A 22,048-nucleotide genomic window follows, 5' to 3' on the forward strand; every position below is an offset into this window, starting at 1 on the left:
AGCTGATGACTAATAAGGCTTCGAACAGTGTGTAACAGGATAGCCTTGAGTAAAATGAAGACTGAGAATTGACCTTTGAGGTTGCCATCATTGTCTGATGAGAGCTGTTTTCTTGGAGTATAGCAAAAATCCTGATTGGATTCCATCCAGGGGAAAATGGGAAGAGAAGAACTATAAACAGTGATCATAGATAGCTCTTTAGCGTACTTTTTTTTTTTTTTTTTAAGGAGAGCAGAGATTTGGGGGTTTAAAAGCAGAAAAAGGAGCCGGTGGTGGCTGCGGCAGCAGTGACAACAGCTGTCAGCGGCCAAATAGAACATGTATTCCTCTGAGGAACCCCAGACAACAGATTTTGATTTAATATCTGATTGGGACAAGATACAGAGTCATTTCCCGTCATGACTTACTACCTAAATATAAGAGAGAAGAGATGGACCAAGATGGTGGTGGCAGTGGTGGCGAGTATTCGGGAGAGGCAGACAGATCCAGTCCATCCTGCCTTAAACTGTTGGAGAAATCTCCCCGAAAATATACTGCTCCTGCCCCACAGGCTCAGGAATTCTGGACAACATATTACATAAGAAAAAGATTTGGGGTGCGTCAGAGGGAGCCTCACATAGCCGGGTCAGCCGACGCACCTCGCATCCCAGGAGGCGCTCCTGGCCGAAGAGGGAGGAAGATGGCAGCGGCTGCGGCCGCAGCGGCAACCACTTCCGCAGTGGTGACATTTGTCAGTGGCTAAATAGGACGTACATCCTTCTGAGAAACCCTGGACAACAGGTTTTGGTTTAATAGCTGATTGGGACAACATACGGAGACCTTTCCAGTCATAACTTATATCTGAAATATAGGAGAGAGAGTGGAAAATGGAATTAGAGGCAATATGGTAGCGTGGCACCTGCTACTGCAAGAAAAGTGATTTTTGGAGGGACATCCCAGAAGAGATCAGAAAGACTGCTCCTGCTCCACATGCACAGGAATTCTTAACAATAACATACTCTAGGAGAGACTAAGAAGGCCATGGCGGCCAGCATTCAGGAGAGTCAGAAAGATCCAATCAAATCCACCTTGAAATTTTGAAGAAATCTCCCCAAAAGTAGACTGCTCCTGCTGCACATGCTCAGGAACTTTGGACAAAATACTGTGTAAGAAAAAGTTTTATAGAGACAGACCAAGATGGTGGCAGCAGCGGTGGCCAGTATTTGGGAGAGGCAGACAGATCTAATCCAATCCACCTTGAATTTTTGAAGAAATCTCCCTGAAAATAGACTGCCCCTGCTGCACATGCTCAGGAATTCTGAATGACATATTATATAAGAAAAATTTCCGGGGTGAGTCAGAGGGAGCCTTGCCGTATGGCCAGGCCAGCTCACTTCACTAGATGTCCAGAGACCTCAGCGCTCATGGACGCTATGCTCCTCTGTGCTGCGCTGGGTTCTAGAGTGTGCTTGGAGCAGTGGATCCTGCTCTCTGTGATGAGACTGTAGGCTTCCACTTTTCGGTGAGGAGATAAAATCTATTGCTCCTGGGGAATTGGGCTCCTAGGTTCTGCAAATGACATGTGCTGTTTTCTTCTACTTGAAAAAGAAATACAGAAGGAAAAATGGGAACCTTTGTAGATGCCCTGCCCACAGTGACGGGGAACAGAGCCTACCACATAGCGAGGCCGGGTCTGGAGCCAGCGAGGCAGGGCCCGGACCCTGCCACGGGGTGAGGCCGGGTCTGGAGCCAGCAATGCCAGGCCCGGAGCCTGCAGCACAGCGAGGCCGGGTCTGGAGCCAGTGAGGCTGGGCCCAGAACCTGCCACGGGGTAAGGCCGAGTCTGGAGCCTGTAATGCAGCAGGTCTAGGACCGGGACCTGCTCCACAGCAAAGAGATATTGGGTCCCTGCAACCATGTGTCCAGGAAGCACTAGAAGCTGCCACTGCTTCATTTCATCTCTCAGCAGATTCCCTGATCCAAGTGACCTCTATTAAAAAAAAAAAAATGGTTGTGAGTGGATCATCTTGTCAAAGTTACTCACCTTTTGGCTTTCAGGATTTCAGTAAGTGGCAATAAGTTTTGAAATTAAAAGAAGGATTTCCAAGGAAGAAAGAAACTCTGATTCATCAGATGTGTAGAAATAGAAGCTTTAATACATTGTTGGTGGGATTGCAAGTTGGTGCAACCACTTGGGAAAACAATATGGAAGATACTCAGAAGAATTAAAGTGGACTTTCCATATGATCCAGCAATACCAACTCTGGGTATCTACCAGAAAGAATAAAAACCAAAGTACCAATCTAATGCATGAGTAATCATGTTCATAGCTGCACAGTTCACCATTGCCAAACTGTGGAATTAGCCAAGATGTCTTTCAACGAATGAGTGGATTTCAAAACTATGGAATGTGTACACAGTGTAATTTTGCTCAGCCATAAGGAAGAACAAAATTATGGCATTTACACAGTGAAATGTCACAAAAAATAAGAAATCAGATGCTTTTGCTAGTGTGCAAAAACTAGGGAGAAATGGGTAACAGGAGGAACTCTAGATGAAGAAGGGATCTTATAGAGGAGCAATTAAGGTGACCTATCTGAGGGAAAGGGAGGGGGGAATTCCGAGGGAAACTCTTTAAAGCACATGATGTACTTAAACATATCAAAGTCAGTCAGGAAGAGCCGGGCATGGTGGCACACGCTTGTAATCCCCGCACTTGGGAGGCTGAGACAGGAGGATCGCACAGATTCAAAGCCAGCCTCAGCTACTTAGTGAGGCTCTCAGCAACTTAGTGAGACCCTGTTTCCAAACAAAGTATAAAATAGGTCTGGAAGTATAGCCTGGAGGTAGAAAGCCTCTGGGTTCCACCCCCAGTACCACACACACACAAAAAAAAGTCAGTCAGGAAGCCAAGCATAGATAGGAGGGAGGGTGAGGAAGGGATTAGGGATTGGGTAAGGGCTGATTGGGTGATGTGTGCATGTATATCTCCACAAGTTTTTTTTTATCCCATTAAGATGTATGACTACAATGCACCACTAAAAATTTATTTTAAGAAAGTAATTGACAAAAAAAGTAAAAGCAGAAAAAGATTTTTTTATTCTTTAGTTTTAGTGTAATCACCCTTTTTGGCTCTGATTTTCTATTTTGGAAATTTGTAGTTTTTATTTTTTGTTTCTTGAAACAGGGTCTCACTAAATTGCGGAAGCTGGTCTTAAACCTGCTATCCTTCTGTCTGAGCCTCCCAAGTCTTATATGTTGCAGTGTATTTAAATTCCTTAAGGAATAGGAAACTAGTTTATATACCCATTCCGTTAGAATAGAAAACGATAAGGGTTCATTTGTGGGGTTTTTTTCTTTAGCTCTTTAACTTTTACTCTTAACCTTTTACTCTTTGTTCCATGTCTTAGTGACCCTTCAGCATCATTATTTAGTCTTTTTGCCCAGATAGTTTTTGATACAGTCATTTTAGCCTGTTAATTCTATTTTGAATATCAAGCTTTAAGCCTGGTGTGGTGGCACATGCCTCTAATCCTAGTACTTGGCAGGCTGAGACAGAAGGATTCTGTCTCAGGTTCGAGACTAGCCTCAGCAGTTTAGGTCCTGTGCAACTTACTGAAACCCTATTTCAAAATAAACAAATAAAAAAAATAGGATTAAAGCCGTAGCCCTGAGGTAGGAGTGCCCCTGGGTTCAATCCTCAGTGCCACTAAAAAGTAAAAAAAGAAAAAGAAAAAAAAAATGAGTATCAACCTTTATCTTTTTATTAATTTGGATCATACAGTGTGTGTTCCTTTTGAAGGTAATCCTAGAATCCCCACAATTTTATAACCATTTTATTTATCTTAAAATTTTAAAAGATTTTTATTCTTTTATATTACAAGTAAGGCTACAGTGAATATTCTTCCCCATGCCTTATCTGTAAAGTTGTTGCTAAGGAGAAAGAAGTGGTAAAACTTAAGAAAACTATCTAATTAACAGTAAATTTGAATTAGAAGAAGGCAGCCTATCTATTTTACAATAAACCTGCCTTTTTAAAATAGGGAGTTATGAGATGTGGACTTGGGAGTAGCAGCTAGTAAAAATAGTTAACAGAAGCATCATGGATTTTAGTGGAAAAGCAACAGAATTTGAAATCACAGACTCATATTTGTGAGCTTTGTGATCATAGGGGACCTTTATGATCTTTATTTTCCTTTTCCATTCAGTGAGATTAGTGACATATATCTGCACAATTTAAATGAAACAATGTGTATAGTGGAACATCCCCAAATGTAGTTACCTTGTTCTGTGATTTTGAATTATATATATAATTCAGTGTTTACATAGTCTGAAAATAAATAGATTATAACAATTACAGGGTTCTTGCTTTGTTAAGAACACAGTTGTTCTTTTTGAATATTTTCTGTTTTCTCTAGATAGGCTGTAATAAAAAAAATCAAAGAACTAGGTTTATATATGCTTGTATATATTCAAACATTCCCTTTTCCCTTTAGCTCCTGAAGTGTTCATTTTAATTTGGGATATGTAGATATTAGAGAATACTTGAAAATATAGTAATTTAGATTTATTTCATATTGAAAGAACTTATATATGTGTATATATATGTGTGTGTGTGAGTATGTATGTATGGTACTGGGGTTGAACCCAGGGGCATTCTGCCTCCAAACTACACCGTATTTTTTTATTCTTTATTTTGAAATAGGGTCTCCCTAAGTTGCGGAGGGTCTCACTAAGTAGCTGAGGCTGTCTGCGAACCCAGATCCTCCTGCCTTAGTCTCCCAAGTAGTGAGATTACAAGCGTGTGCCACCATAACTAGTGTATCATATTTTAATAACTATTTGCTAAGCCCAACTTAAAATAAATAGGATTTAAGTTCAGAATAGTTTATTGAGAATCAACATGTAAGAGTTAAGAACTTCATTTTTACCTCATTTTAACTTAATGTTAGATTTTTTTTCTCATTTATGTAAAGATCTTTAATGAGTGATTGGGTAAAATTTTAACCTATATTTATTTATGTCTGTAGGAAATTAATACTGTGAAACTGGCAGCAAACTTTGGGAAACTTTGCACAGTCCCCCTGGACAGCATTCTTGTAGACAATGTTGCACTACAATTTTTTATGGGTAAGTAAATTTGTTTTATTTTAATCATATAGCCATTAAAATAATTTTCTAATCTTTTTATTGTGGTAAAATACAATTAACATAAAATTTTATAATAAATATTTTAAGTATACAGTTTATTGATCTTAAATACATTGATAACATTGTGCAACCATGACCACCAAACTTTTTTATCTTGTAAAAGTTTATACTCATTAAAGTTATTGGCTTACTTCACTTTGTACAATGTCCTTGAGATTCATCCATGCTGAAGTATATGTTAGAATTTCATTTCTTTTTAAAGGTGAATAGTGACTGTGTGTGTGTGTGCGCGCACGCGCGCGTGCATGCACTTATACATAGTGGCACATTTTGCTTACCCATCATGTTCAGGACTCTTGGATTTCTTGTTTTAGCTTGTATAAATAGTTTTGCTATGGATATAAATGCACAGATAGCAGTTAGACTCCATATAATACAAAATTAGTTACCTTAGACAGATTCTGCTAGTGCTACCATTATATAATTGGGGAAATAGAGTCCTGGTGCTTCTTACTCCAATATCTTTCTAGAACTTTTTAATAATTTTAAATCAATTTTGAGTGGTTAATTTTACTGTATGCCACTTTGTCCCCTCCCTTTCCCCTGAACTCTCTGTGTTTGTTTAGAAACGAATGACGTGTGTGTGTGTGTGTGTGTGTGTGTTACCGGGGATTGAATGATTGAATTCAGGGGCATTGTATTTGTGAGCTATACTCCCAGACCTTTTTATGTTTTGTTAAGAAACGGTCTTGCTAGGTTGCTGAGAGTCCTCGAGCCTGTGATCCTCCTGCCCTGGTCTCCCATACATGTGCCATCATACCTGGATTATTTTTAATTATTAAATTCAGAAATGTATGACTAAGCCAGGTGTGGTGACACACGCTTGTGATTCCCATGCTTGGGAGGCTGAATCAGGAGGATCGTGCAGGTTCAAAGCCAGCCTCTGCTGGCTTTAGAGACCCTGTTTCCAAATAAAAAATATAAAATAGGTCTGGGAGTGTAGCCAGGAAGTAGAAGTTCCCTGGGTTCCATCCCCATTACCGCCAAAAAAAAAAAATATATATATAAGACTAAAAAACACAAAAATAATTACCTATAACTAATGTGTGTTTTCTAAACAGCTTTTAAAACAAGCTCTAGGAGATTCTGGTATGAATTTAAATTTATTGAAGAGTACTTTATTGGGAAAACATATATTAATCTATTCATATTGTTTTATTTATGTGTGGATAAGGTACTTTTTATACCATTTTTATATATAAATATGTATATATTTTATTAGTATTACATAAAATTATTTTTATCTGAAGGACATTTTAACAAATATCCTTAATTCTTTATTTGTGTGACTAAAAATTTAAATATGTAGTTAATTTTTTACTTTTATTTTAATATGTATAAAAATTCATGTTATGACTAATAATCTGTATTTTGAATCAATATTAAATGTTTGCAAAGTAGTTTATCTCTGATGAAGATTCATGGAACACATTTATTCACTAGAGATTTTTATCATGAAAAATGGGGCTTAAATTTTGTAAAAGTATGTGCTTTCTCTTGTGTTTCCTACATAACTGATATTTAGCTTAATCAACTTTCAACCATTTTTTCACCTCATAGTTTTTTTGTTTGTTTGTTTGATTGTTTGTTTTTTGCAGTACAGGGTGGAACCCAGGGGGTATTCTCCTCTGAGTTACACTCCCTGCCTTATATTTTATTCTTTATTTTGAATCAAGGCTTCACTGAGTTACAAAGGGCCTCACTAAGTAGTAGCTGAGGCTAGTCGGGAATCTCAGTCCTCCTCTCTCAGCCTCCCAAATGTTGGTATTACAAGTGTGTGCCCCCATGCCTTGCTCTCATGGTTTTATAAATATTTGGAACTGTAATCTTTACATGGACCCCACACTATGCGACATTAATATCTATTGTGTTCTGGATTTCATTTGGTAGATTACATGCAGCAAACTGGAGGTCAAGCACATCTTTTTTTTTGGATGACAGTGGAAGGATACCGGGTCACAGCCCAACAGCAGCTAGAGGTTTTATTAAGTCGTCAGAAAGATGGAAAACATCAAACCAGTCAAACTAAAGGGCTCTTAAGAGCAGCTGCTGTTGGAATTTATGAACAGTATTTATCTGAAAAGGTGAGGATATATTTTGATTATTTTTTCTTGCTTGGCAGGATCATAAATAATAAATTTTAAAATACTTTCAGATATGCATTACTTATGCCAGTCATGATTGCCTCAGAAATATTGTTTCATTTAATCTTAAGAAACAATCTTCTTGTGAATTTTTGTTCTCATTGTTTAAATGAAGAACCTATTGTTTAGAAAACCAATTAATGTGCCCAAGATCATGCAACTAAAATACAATGTCAAGATTAAAGGTCACACACACTTTAGATTCAAAGACACAACAGGTTGAAAATAAAAGAATGGAAAAAGATAAAACATACACAAGTAAAAGAGAATGGCTACACTAATATCAGACAAATTAGAAGGAATATGAAATTTTTCTTTTTCTTTTTTGTGGTACTGGGGATGGAACCCAGGGACGTTTTATCTCTGAGAGACACCCCAAGCCCTATTTTTTTTATTCTTTATTTTGAAAAACGGTCTCACTGAGTTACAAAGGTCCTCACTAAGTAGCTGAGGCTGGCCGTGAACCATAATCATCCTGTCTCAGCTTCCCAAATGCTGGGAATATAAACGTGTGCCCCCATGCCTGGCTAAGATGAAAATTCTTACTAAAGAAAATACGAATATTCTATATTGATAAAGGGTCAGTTCATCAGGATACTAAACAGTTATAAACATTTATACCTAACAACAAAATGCCCAAATACATCAAAGGAAAATGTAAAGATTTGAAGGGAGAAAAAGGCATTTCCACAATAATATTTGGAGACTTTAATACTCTATTTTTAGTAATTAATAAAATAATTAGATGGAAAAGTAACAATATTTGAGGCTTGAAGAATATTATAAAGCAGGAAGCCTAACAAATATATTACATTTCTACTTATAGCAAAATACAGTGTTTTCAAAGTAGATGAAACATTTCCCAGGATAAAGTATATGCTAGACCATTAAACAAGTCTTAAAAGCATTTAGACAATACAAAGTATGCCCTTTGATCAGAATGAAGACATTCCAAGTTTCTTCAAGTTTATTTATAAACTGATATATAAAAGTATATGCATTTATTGTGTATAACATGGTGCCTTAAAAACCTACAAGATAATTTCAATTGAAAATAAAAACATATTCATCAAAATTCATGGGCTATAACAAAAGCTCTTATTAGCCCTGCATTTCTGAATTGTTGTAATTCAAAATAATAAGCACAACATGGTGGTGCATGCCTGTAATCCCAGTTGAGACAGAAGCATCTCTGGTCCAAAGCCAGCCTCAGCAACCTGTTTTAAAATAAAAAAAAATAAATAAAATAGGACTGGGGTGTAGTTTAGAGATAGAAAGCTTTTGAGTTCAGTCCCCAGTCCCACCAGAAAAAAGATCAAAATAGAATAGCCTACAGAATTTAAATATCCAATAAAGAAACTTTTAAAAGTTAAATTGCTGTATCAGAGGACAGGAACTTGAATTATTGTTACTTTTTTTACATGTGCATTATGTTGAATCGGTCCTACTAATTACTACTATTTGCCACTATTTTATTTAACTAATCTTACAAACAAATATATATTATAGAAAAGGAAAGAATATATGTTAAAAGGTCATCATATTTTTATATTAAAAACATAACAAATATATATAAATATTTCTTCTGTGGTGCTTTATTTAGGAGGAGTCCTCATGGGTTGTGTCTTAAAATGTCTATGTAAAAAGGTTGATCACCCTTGCTTAATCTAATTCTGTGTATTTGAGATGTATAGGACAAATTAAAATTTAAATAAATATAAAATATAATTTTCAAATTCACCTCTTTACTTTCTAACAATTGAATTTAGTGAGGTTAGAGGACAGATAGAAGGCAAAACCAACAAACTTCATGTTCCTCTGTAATCGTTACCATATATTTGAAACTGTAAACCATCTTTTCCAGTACACTGCCAGTGAGCACCTTTGTTCATCCTCAGACACACCAGCCAGGCAACCTTCTTGGGCTTATGAATGAGAGTATTGACAAGCAGTGTTAGAAATTGTATGACCCTTTTCATACATATTTATGCCCTGCTTTTCTTTCTCTCCTTCCTTGATTTAAATGATTTAAGCAGTGTATTTTTGTTAGTTTCTATAAAAGTTACTATTTTTATCACTCATTTACTTTACAGGTTTTAGAAATAGAAATTCAAATGTTGACATCACAAAGCTTTTGACATGTCTAGCTTTCCGACATTTTTCTTTCAATAATTATTGAAATTGAAAGATCAGATTTTACCGTATTTATCACATTATTCACTTTTTAAAAAGTTTTAATAAAGATTTTATGTATAAAATATTTATTCTAGCCGGGCATGGTGGCGCATGCCTGTAATCCCAGCATTCATTCGGGAGGCTGAGACAAGAGGATCGTCATTTGTGGACAGCCCCAGTTACTTAGCGAGGCTCTTTGCAACTCAGTGAGACCCTGTTTCAAAAAAATAAAAAGACTAGAAAAAATAGGGCTGGGGGTGTAGCTCAGAGGAACAGTGCCCCTGGGTTCCATTCCCAGTACTGCAAAAATAAGTAAATAAATAAATAATTAAAATTATTTTAACTTTTGTGCTTTTATTGCCATTTTTTTCAATATGCTTTTATTGGTACATTATAGTCTCATGTAATGTAAGTCATGTTGACAGTGACATACATGCACACAGCACTTGGAAATGAATTCACATTTGTTTTTGGAACAAATTGATTTTTTATAGATTTATTTCCCTCCTGTGTCACAGTGAAACTTTATTGTAGCATGGCTATAAAGGCATACTGGTAAGGATACTGGTAATCTCTTTTAAAGGCTACTCAAAGGATTTTATTGGTGACAAGTCAAATGGCTTATTCTTTTGACAAACAATATATACTTAGTACTACTGAATGCTTAAACACTGATTTAATGCCTAGTGACAGTGTTTCCCATGTGCCAGGCACTGTGGTCTGTCTTATGTAGATATCTCTTAAAAATAATCTTTTGTTTTTCCAGGGTACTACTGTTTGAACCCAAATGTGTTCTACCTTTGAGCTGTACCCTAGCCCTTTTTACTTTTTATTTTGAAATAGGGTCTCACTAAGTTACTGTGGCCTGTCTTGGAACCTGGGATCCTTCTCTCTCACCCTCCCAAGTACCAGAATTATAAGAATGTACCACCACACTGGCTAATCCTTAACAATAATCTTAACCTTACAAAGTGCTCTCTCCATTTTATAGATGGAGTGAGGCTTAGTAACAGGTAACTTGCTTAATAAAAAAAATGAAGATTTAAATTTATGTTTATCTACCAGTTTCCTACATAGTATTTGATGAAGGGATGACTAGTTGTATTTCATCTTTCTTAAATGTCAACTTGTCATTTACAAAACAGTCATTCTTACCTGCCAGTTATTTTAATATGACTTATTATTAATTCTTTTATTATTAAAATGAAGCTAGAAATTTCAGTGATTAATCTGTTATTTTTTCTGTTTGTTAGGCATCTCCAAGAGTTACTGTTGATGACTATTTAGTAGCAAAATTAGCAGATACTTTGAATCATGAAGATCCAACTCCTGAAATTTTTGATGACATTCAAAGAAAGGTATTTTCTATTTTATCTTTCTTGAAACAAATATATATTTCTATGTGCTTGTAACTAGGTTTTTAAAAACAGACTGAGACATTTTAAAAAGTTGAGTAATACCTTTCATTTCCAAATATGTAAACCAAATTCTTTAATTTTTTTCTCTAATTGCCCATTGAGGAAAATCCTTATATGTTTGTTTGTTTGAGTCTGATTGAAGAGCAAGATATTCCAGTCTTGGAATTTGATGAATTGATGATGTATAAATAAGATGCTTTGCAAATTAATCTTAATTTTAGCCTTGAGCCCTTGAGTATACTTGTTTATTAGAACACTGTTTACTAGAACATTATAGATAATGTATTACATGTGACTCATGTTGCAGTAGGACCCCTTTCAGTGTCATTGTAACTGACAGAATGAGATCATTAGTTGTGAGTCTTATTGTTGACATCTTGTAACATATGTTATATAAGCAAGACATAAATGTAGCTTTTGGGGAAGTCTTTTGTTAAAATCACCACATACTTAATTATTTTAAAATCTTGGTTTATTTCAACAAGGTATATGAATTGATGCTACGAGATGAAAGATTTTATCCTTCCTTCAGACAGAATGCACTGTATGTACGCATGTTAGCTGAGCTGGACATGTTAAAAGATCCTAGTTTTAGAGGATCCGATGATGGTGATGGAGGTAAGGTTATGCATATTTTGTGTGTGTATGTTTATCCCTTATATTCTAATTACCAAAAGAACCTTTTAAATGAGATTTCTAAAAAGTTATTAAAGCCCAAATACAAAGTAATATATTTGAAAATCTATAAATGAATGACAAAGTTTAGTTGCCAAATTATATTAAAACATTGAGGATTTAATAACAATATAACTGCAGAAGTCTTGAATTCTTAAAAAAGAATGTTTTCTTGAGGTGGGTCATTCAACTTTTTATAGCAGCTTCCCTTTTGGTAGTAAGTATACTGTAAAATAATCTTCATATTTTATAATGGGATTATAATGTGAGGTGGATTTGCTATATAACCCATAATAAAAAAGATAAATTAAGTCAAAATCAATTCTTGTTTGAGCTTCTAAGTAGTTATGTGATTTAAAATGGTGATAGTGACAGTACTTTTTCTGGGTATTATTTTTTTATCCCAAAGTACAAGAATACTTCCAACATCATTTAAATTGACTTTTAGTTTTCATTCATATCTCTCCAGCCAGTCTTTTGTATAATTGAACTATTAAACCATCTTAAATTTCTCTAAACCTCATATATCTTTCAACATAAATTAGATTAGAAATAATTTTTATCAGCCGGGCGTGGTGGCGCACGCTTGTAATCCCCGCGCTTGGGAGGCGGAGACAGGAGGATCGCGCAGGTTCGAAGCCAGCCGTGCTGGCGTAAGAGACCCTGTTTCAAAAATATAAAATAGGTCTGGGAGTGTAGCCCGGAGGAAGAAGGGCTTCTAGGAACCCCAGTACCACAAAAAAAAAAAAAAGAAAAGAAATAATTTTTATCTGGTTTTGCTTTAAAATAAATGTGCTTGCTTTATATATATCAATCATTTAATAATCTCTAAAATTTGAATCATTGATTAATGTCTTTCTAGGACATTGCTTTTTAACATTCTGTTTCCTAATTGATGAGTTTCTTTTCATTTATATTGAGAAGTTATCCTCTTTTGGAAAGCATTTTTACAAAGTATATGGAGTTGATAGGTAATCATATGAAACATTATTATTAAAAATAACAGCCTTATTGTCTTTTTATTATTTAAGTTCCTGGCCATAGGTATAACTTTCAGATAGCAATTCTTCAGATTTTCTTCCTTTTATCAGATTATAAGAAAAGTAATTCACATTTTGTTTTATTTTTAGTTTTTATTACTTAAAATTAAGCTTCTCAAAAGTCCACAAATACTTTAAACTTTCTTAAATCTTGACAACTTTTTAGACATTCTGAAATAATTATCTAATCAGATATTACTGTGTAGCTGACATAAAAAAATATATTCTATAATTAAGCCTAAAATGAATGAGCCACATCTTGTCATCTGTCCTCTGGTAATTTTTTTTGCTAAAAAAGAAATTTCATTTTTATTTAAACAAAGTTAAGTAGATGGATAGTTAGGTGACTTGCTTGTGCATTCTCTCTCCTTCCTCCTTTCCTTATACTCTTCTTTCTTTTTATTTATGATTATTCTCCTTACCTAGATCTGCTTTAAATTATTTTAAAAGAATAGGTTGAGTATTCCCAATCCAAAACACTTTGGACAATAATTTATTAAGTTCAGAATTTTTCAGATTTTGCAATTGCATAGAATTTATCTAAAATCCAAAATACTTCAAAGTCTAAAACTTTTTGAGTGTCATGTCTAGCTCAGTTGTGGATTTTGGAGTATTATGAATTTTAGACTTTTAGGTTAAGGATACTCAACTAGTGAGAGTTTCTTCCTTTACTGTCTTTAGGAAATAGACTGTATTTTTAAAATCCTTTTGTTGATCAGGAAATGTAACTGCCTAAATTATATGCCTTAATTTGTTCCTGAATTTTCCAACTGACATGTTTATGATGGGAGGATTTAAGAGGTTGGCAGACCACAGAATTGGTAGAAGTCATATAATTGAATTAGAAGGATGGTGACCATTTATTTGCTTATTTTAGTTCTGACTTGTCTACAAAACAAAAGATAATTGTAGATGAAATTTTCCATTTGTCTTTTTTGACCAAAGGTTTTAGAAACCAAGAAATATTTGTGGATATTTAAAGTTCTTTAAGATGAAAGGCAGTATTTCTTTGTAGATGTAATACAATCTTGCTTTTAAAGACTCATTTGGAGAAATAACACATACACACACACACACACACACACACACACACATTTTCTCTCTCTCTCTGTCTCTATATCTCCCCCATCTATATATCCTCATATATATATTTAGGTCTTCTCCAATTCTCACCCTATTCTCTCCCCCTCCCTCCTTCTCATGTTCTGTTTAGTGATTGATATATTTGTGAAGGTACATTATATGTCTTAGAGAGTTTCCTTCTTCCCCCTTTTCATCTCCCTCAGGTCACCTTCTTTACTCATCTAAGGTTTCTTCTTCCTATGACCCATTTCCCCCAGCTTCCACATATTAGGGAGAACATCTGATTTTTTACTTTTTGTGACTGACTAATCTCACTTAGCATAATGTTCTCCAGTTCCATCTGTTTCCTTACAAATGAAATAATTTTGTTGTTCTTTATGGCCGAGTAAAATCCCATTGTGTATATATCCCATATTTTTAATCCATTCATCTATTGATGGACATCTTGTCTGATTCCATAGTTTGGCCATTTTGAATTGTGTGGCTATGAGCATAGATACACATGCATTAGTTTGATAGTTTAGTTTCCATTCTTTTGGGTAGAAAAAGTGGTATTGCTGAATCAAACGGTAGGTTCATTCCTGTTCTTCTAAAGATCCTTCATACTGTTTTACAAAGAGGTTGTACTAATTTGCAGTCCCACCAACAATGTATTAAGAGTTCACACTTCTCCACACCCTGGCCAGCATTTGTTGTTGTGTTTTTTTAATTATTACCATTCTAATTGGAGTTAGGTGAAATTTTAGAGTAGTCTTGATTTGCATCTCTCTGATTGCTAATGCCATTAGCAATGTGAAAAATAACATATTTCACACCTTTATTGGCCATTTGTGTTTCTTCTTTTGCAAAGTGTCTATTTAGTTCCCTTGCCCATTTTTTATTGTATTATTTGTTTTCTTAGCAGTGAGTTTCTTGAGTTATCTTTATATTGTAGATATTAGTCTTCTATTAGACAAGTAGTTGGAAGAAATTTTCTTTCATTCTGTGGGCTCTCTGTTGAGGTTCTTGATAGTTTCCTTTGGGACACAGAATCTCTTCAGTTTACTGCAACCCTATGTGTAATCCTCCTTTTAATTTCTTGTGCCTTTGAAGACTTGTTGAGAATATTTTTACCAGTGCCTATATGTTGAAGTATTGGACCTAGGTCCTCTTTCTACTTTAGACATAATTTCGAAAAAGGCTAGGAATCATACATAATTTTAAATAGGTTGGGAGCCGGGCATGGTGGCGCACACTTATAATCCCAGCATTCAGGAGACTGAGACTGGAGGATTGCGGTTCGCGGACAGCCTCAGCTACTTAGTGAGGACCTCTACAACTTATTGAGACCCTGTTTCAAAATAAAGAATAAAAAATAGGGAGGGGGGTATAGCTCAGAGGTCAAATGCCCCTGGGTTCCATTCCCAAACCCACAATAAATAAATAATAAATAAATAAATAGGTTGGGCTTGGTTGTGCATGTCTCAATCCCATCTACTTGGGAGGCTGAGGCAGGAGGATCACAAATTCAAGACCAGCTTCTGCAACTTAGTGAAATCCTGTTCCAAAATAAAAATTTATAAGGGCTGAGGATGTAGCTCAGTGGTAGAAGACCCCTGATTTTAATTCATAGAACTGCAAAAAACAACAACAAAACACCATAGGTTTTTTTAACTGATTACTTAATTTCTTTAGATATAAAATAAACCCTGAAGGAAAAGATTATTGCTTGATAGTAAATAGTCTTTAATTGACATATTCTCTTCACATTTATTTATTTATTTATTTATTTATTTATTTATTTATTTATTTATGGTACTGGGGTTCCTGGAAGCCCTTCTACCTCTGGGCTACACTCCCAGACCTATTTTTTTATTTGGAAACAGGGTATCCTAAGCCAGTGCGTGCAGCTGGCTCCAAACCAGCGTGATCCTCCTGTCTCTGCCTCCCAAGCGCGGGGATTACAAGTGTGAGCCACCACGTCCGGCTCTTCACATTTATTTTTAAAATTAATTTTTTTGTTACTTAATTAAATGCCATTGCATATGTTTTTATATATCTCCAGACTGTTAATTGCCACTAAATATATGTATATTAAATATATTATATCATATATTTTATATTATATACAAATATTTATATAAAAATTTATTATACATTATATATGTACATTCATATATGTTTTTATTTTGTGTGTGTGTGTGTGTGTGTGTGTGTGTGTGTGTACTGAGGATTATACTTAGAGGCATTCTAACTCCAAGCTACATTCCCAGCCCTATTTTTAATTTTTATTTTGAGACAGGGTCTCACTAGGTTGATGAAAGTCTCACTACTTGCTGAGGTTGTTCTCAAACCTGCCGTCTTCCTGTCTCAGCCTCCCATGTACTGTGTTTACATGGATGCATCACCACACGTGGCTATGGATTATTATATATTGACTTAAGAATTTTTAGACTTCAGCCTAGTGGAACCGTGGGACACACCTGTAATCCCAGTACTTAGAAGGCTGAGACAGAAGGATTGAGGGTTCAAGACTTGCCTTCGCAAATTTGCAAGACTCTCTGCAATCTAAAGAGACCTTGTTTCAAACAAAATAAAATAAAACCCCCCCAAAACAGCCTAGGGTTATAGCTTTGAGGTAGAATGCCTCTGGGTACCATCCCTAGTACTATAAAAACAAAAGTAGACTTCCAATGTTGTAAAACCAAATCTACCAAGTAGATTTGTTGGCGGGGGGGGGGGGGGGGGGCTAGGGATGGAACCTCGGGACATTCTATCTCTGAGGCACAACCAGCCCTCTGTGTGTGTGTGTGTGTGTGTGTGTGTGTGTGTGTGTGTGTGTGTGTGGTACTGGGGATGGAACCCAGGGGCATTCTACTCCGAGCTACACCACAGCCCTATTTTTTATTCTTTATTTTGAAAAAGGGTCTCAGAGTTGCAAAGGGCCTCACCTAAGTAACTGAGGCTGGCCATGAACTGTGATCCTCCTGTCTCAGCCTCCCAAATCCTGGGATTACAAGCATAGGACACCATGCCTGGCTACCAAGTAGATTTGGTACATTAGAAAACAGCCTTTCCCTTAAACTAATAAATTTATTTGTAGTATTTTTTAATCCTTTGAGAGAGAAATAACAAAACAGTGCTGACATTTTCTTTCTTTTTTTTTTTTTTTGTGGTACTGGGGGTGGAACCCATGGGCTTTTCTACTTCTGGGCTATACTCCCAGACCTTATTGTATACTTTATTTGGAAACAGAGTCTCACTAAGTTGCTGAGAGCCTCACTAAGTAGCTGAGGCTGCCTCGAACCTGTGCGACCCTCCTATCTCAGCCTCCCAAGCACTGGGATTACAAGTGTGTGTCACCACACCCAGCTTGTGCTGATATTTTCTGATGGGTAATACAATATTTTCCTTTTGCTTACATTGTGTTGGACAACTTGATATGATGCTATGAAAAAATTAAATATGTAATAATTGCCTCTTGTACATGAATGCTTTTTGGTTTTGGACAACTGTCTTGTACATGGTACATATATATTTTCATTTAAATGCCTGGTTGGTTTCAAAATTTGGGACTTGAGAGATTTGATGTTTGGGAGCATAACACAAATATTTCTTAGTATTCTGTTATATCTTAGTTTATCTCGTTTGAACCTTAAATAAAGCAACAGTTCAGAAGCTTTTTTTTTCTTTTTTATTGATATTAATTTGAATTTCTCTCTGATAGAATCTTTTAATGGGTCTCCTACCGGAAGCATAAATTTGGTAAGCACTATTATTGGTACTTTAATTATTAAAATGACTTTAAAATAAATTGACTCAGCTTTGACATTTGTATATAAGTAATCTATTCAGAGCCCCCAAATTGTTCTTTTAGTATTATACAGTATTAATATGCTTCTAAGAAAATGTTAAGTTCATTATGTAAAATATCTGTGTATTAATTAACACTTTAAAAATATATATTTTAAAGAAATGGCTGTAGGTTACAACTGCATAATTGCATTTTTATTTTATAAAGGAATTGCTTTTATTACTTTTGTTTCCAATATTTATATTTAAATCACTAGAATCAGTTTTATCTTCTCATATCTCAAAAAGAAATGTAAAACTAGTTGGGATAACTATAAACTTCTGTTTCTTAAAATCTACACAAAAACAAGTCTAAGTCACTGTAAAAAGTTTATTTTCTTCCTAGCTTTACAGCAACTGTACTTTGTAACTAGAGGTTTAAAAATTATGTTTTTGGGGTAAGACCTGAAGAGAGAAACACACTGAGACCTGGGTGCATATTTGTTTGTATGACTTTAAACCCATTATGATGTGTAATTACAATGTACCAATAAAAGTATGTGTATGTGTGTGTGTGTGTGTGTGTGTCTCTGTGTGTGTGTATGTGTAAGAAAATAATGACGTTTTTACTATGTACATTGTCAATGTAATTTCATATAGTTGAGAATGTAGTGTGACATAATGAACAGCTCTGCTGCTATAAGTCTGCCTTGCCTGGAAGGCAAGGAAGGAAACTTACTTTCTGAAATTCTGTTAGAAAGAAATAATTCATATTCTATGAAGTTTTCAATTCAGACCTTGAATGGAGAAGTTGGGAAACAGAGAAGGATGTTTGCATTGTTTTTCCTTCCACATGTTTTACCTTTTAAACCTTTTGTAATAGCTAAATTGTTTAGAATTCTATGATATTGTCAACTCTACTGCTACATTTATTTCTAAAATATCCTTATTGAGTGAATATTCTCTCACTATATAAAGTATAATCTTCAGAACACTTAAGTAAATCAGCCAGAGTAGTATGTCAGATTCTTTGTAACTTTTTAAGTGTTTGCCAAAATTATTTGGCATCATTATTATTTACTATTTATATACTGAAGTGTTAATAACAAAAAAGAAATTGCTCCTAGAGCATGATTTAATTTTACCAGAAAAGTTACCAAATGTGAGTAAACTTTTTCTTAGTTTGAAATTTTCTAATATTCATGTTTGTAGTCACATTTGAGGTCAGAGACTTGCAATATATTTGATTTCCATAAATTTGTTAAATTTGGGCTTTTTAAAGTAACTAAAGTATTATTTCTTTTTTTAATACATATACAAATTTTAATACATATACAAATTTTAATACATATACAAATTTTAGTGAGCTGCATTTTAAAAGTAATTTATGTACCAGTATTGGGAAGATGTTTCAAAATGTATTAATGTACCAGTATTGGGAAAGATTTTCAATTTTGAAAATTATATCGTTTATACTAAAGAAAGCCTGGAGTGTCAGGAAGAAGGGCCTCTTTACATTTCTAAAGAGAGACAAACTGCCTCAAGGATGGGAGGAAATCCCAGATCCCAGAGAAGCAACTTAACACATCTTGGGAGGGTAACAAAAGGTGTGGAGGTCTGTGCCCAAGATAGGGTTGCCCCCCCCTGCCTCCAAGGGGCAGATCCAGCTGGGATGGAGACAGCAGGAAACTGGGCTACAGTTAGAGCAGCATATCTACATATCAAAGGACCTGCCACAGACTTGGTCAGGATAAGAACACTCAGCATGCAGGGGTCTTTTGGTGTATTCGCTCAAGTCGCCCCCTGCCATGCCATTTCTGAATGGCATGGACCTTTAACTGTCTTGTGTATTTCTATCTTTTTAATAAACTTCTTTAAATCTTCAGCAAGTGCCCGAGCTATGTATACTTATCCTTAGCTCAGGACAAGAACCTGCACTTTTTTTCTTTGTGTGGTTTTGTTGGGGAAATTATTTCTCCCCTCATACATCGAACATATTTCACCGTAACAATTTAGAATTATAAAAGAAATTGTGGTGGTTCATTACAATATATTCAACAAAGAAGCAATAAGAATGCTTCTTTGGTATATTTCTCATTGTGCAACTGAGATTGTGAATTAAATAATTCCTATCATTTTTAGTAATGTTAAGACAGGGTATCACAGTTTTAAAGCCAGAGTGGTTACTTAGTGAGACCCTGTTTCAAAATAAAAGACCAGGGCTGAAAGTGTAGCTCAGAGGTAGAATGTCTCTATTGTTCTACTCCATCCCTCTAGAAAAAGTTTCTTTTGTAGATTGTGTTTTATTTCAGGGCAGTATTACTGTACTTATTTTGCAATCACTCTTTTCTCATCAGTATTTACAGTTCAAATTCAGATATAGTTCTGAAGTTTATATTATTTTGTAATTATAATTTCCTACTTGAAATTTTCTAGGTCTTATTTGTTTGTTCTCATTAATAATTAATTTTAAGAGACATTTTAATCGTATTTTTATTTTATATAATGAAAATTGTGTTATTAATGTTTTAAATATGCTGACCCAAAATCTTTTAACAACTTAGGGTTTTATAGTATGAAATGCCATCATGATTATAAAATGAAAATGACAAGGAAAGATTACCATTATTAATAATGTTTTGATTTTTAAATAATTTATGTTTTATGTTTCCTGTGCTAGTTTTTTGTTTATTTGTTTTTATAGAACTGGGGATTGAACCTAGGGGCATTCAACCTCCAAGCTACACCTCCTGCCCTAGTGTTTATTCTTTCATTTGAAACTGAGTCTCACTAAGTAGCTGAGGATGTCCACGAACCACCAACCTGTGATACTTCTGTCTCAGCCTCCTGAATGCTGGGATTACAAGCATGCGCCACCACGCCCAGCTCCCCATTTAAAAAAAAAAAAAATACTTTCATTTACATTGTATCCTGACAAATATGCAGAGTAGGTATTTTTTAATACCATTTACCATTAGGAAAACTGATATACAAGAAAGAGTTGATATTTAGCTAATATCTCTTAAGGAATCATTGCTGAATCCTGGACTGCACCTAATTTAACTTAATAATTCTGCTATTTGATTAGGCCTATGGATTATCTCTATGGAATTATAAACTTATCTCAACAATAGACTTTTTTCATAGACTATATTTTACTTGAATTTAAATGGCTTTATGTTGCATTTAAAGTCATTGAGGTGACTTTTAATTTTTTTTATTGGTGCACTTTTCTTAATTAGTATATTAGGGCTTTTTAAAGTACGAATTATATCTGAATTATATCTCTATGTTAGTGATCCCCCAGACCATTCCCAGGTGTATTAATTTGCTAAGAATATTCATAAGACACAGCATACTCCATAATTATAGCCAGAATTTGTTACAGTTCAAGGATAGAAAGCAAAATCAGCAAAGTGAAAAGGTACAGAGGGGAAAAGTTGGAAGGAAACCAGACATAAGCTTCCAAAAGTTTTTCCCCAGGGGAGTCACACAGAATGTACTTAATTTCCCAAGAAATGAGTAGTGATAAAAAACGTGATGCCACTAGGAAAATGCATTGATATTAAGTACATAGATTTTTATTGGAGGCAGATGACATGGTACATGCTGTGTCCACTGCAATATCAGATTCCAGACCCAGACAAATGGAAAGTGTTCAGCATAAACACATTGTATAAGCACTTCTAGGAACAGTAAACTCACCCAGGCCAGTTAGTTACTAGGAGCCTTCCTTAAATACACACTCCCAAATGCCTTCTAAGGGGCAACCTTACAAATTGTTCTTTTAAACAGAACAGTTTTAGGCTGCTGTGTTAACTCTTTTTCTACCTAGTTTGCCTTCCATTAAATGATTATATTTTTTTCTATTTATGTATGGGTATACCTTTGTGTAGTAAAACATTTTTTATTTATTTGTTTTATTTATTTTGTGGGTTTGGGGATGGAACCCAGAGGCATTTGACCTCCAAGCTATATCCCCTACCCAATTTTTTATTCTCTATTTTGAAACAGGGTCTCACTGAGTTGTAGAGGGCCTCACTAAGTAGCTGAGGCTGTCCGCAAACCGCGATCCTCTGGTCTCAGCCTCCCAAATGCTGGGAGTACATACGTGAGCCACCATGCCTGGCTCACATTTTTTAAATTAAGACTCAGAGGCCATAGTTATAAAATGCTCATGATTGATCAGTAATACTTGTAAAATTATTTTGAAAATTATATTAATTTTTAATTATAGGTATCAGAAATTTTACAAATGGAAATCTTAATTTGTGTATTCACTTCATTTAATAAGTAGTTGCTGTGATAAGCAGCTTTCTAAGTATTTTAGATGTCTTTTTATTTAATTCTCACATAAACCAATGATATAGGTACTATTTTCATTTCATGGCTAATAAATCCAAATCAACTGACACTGTTGTTTTTATATTAACAAAAGTTTTAAGTTAAATAATACAAAGCAATAATATATTTCAATATTTTAAAATTAAAACGTTAAGAATATATCTGATTTTACCGAGTTACTTTTTGCCATATATTGAATATAATTGAA

General features: G+C 34.8%; 1 protein-coding gene across 6 annotated transcripts in view; it reads left to right on the forward strand.

The window, feature by feature from the left end:
• SNX13 (sorting nexin 13) overlaps window positions 1–22,048 on the forward strand; it is a gene marked incomplete at both ends in the record, with an annotated part of 157,048 nt that overhangs the window by 107,159 nt on the left and 27,841 nt on the right. For all 6 annotated transcript variants that reach the window (XM_080701842.1, XM_080701845.1, XM_080701844.1 and 3 more), the window contains 5 exons: window positions 5,010–5,109; window positions 7,081–7,274; window positions 10,763–10,867; window positions 11,413–11,545; window positions 17,432–17,469. In XM_080701842.1, the coding sequence (XP_080557968.1) occupies window positions 5,010–5,109; window positions 7,081–7,274; window positions 10,763–10,867; window positions 11,413–11,545; window positions 17,432–17,469 (570 nt within the window). The remainder of the gene's footprint in view (window positions 1–5,009; window positions 5,110–7,080; window positions 7,275–10,762; window positions 10,868–11,412; window positions 11,546–17,431; window positions 17,470–22,048) is intronic.

Source organism: Muscardinus avellanarius (genome assembly GCF_963383645.1).
Source record: "Muscardinus avellanarius genome assembly, chromosome: 9".
NCBI lineage: Eukaryota > Metazoa > Chordata > Mammalia > Rodentia > Gliridae > Muscardinus > Muscardinus avellanarius.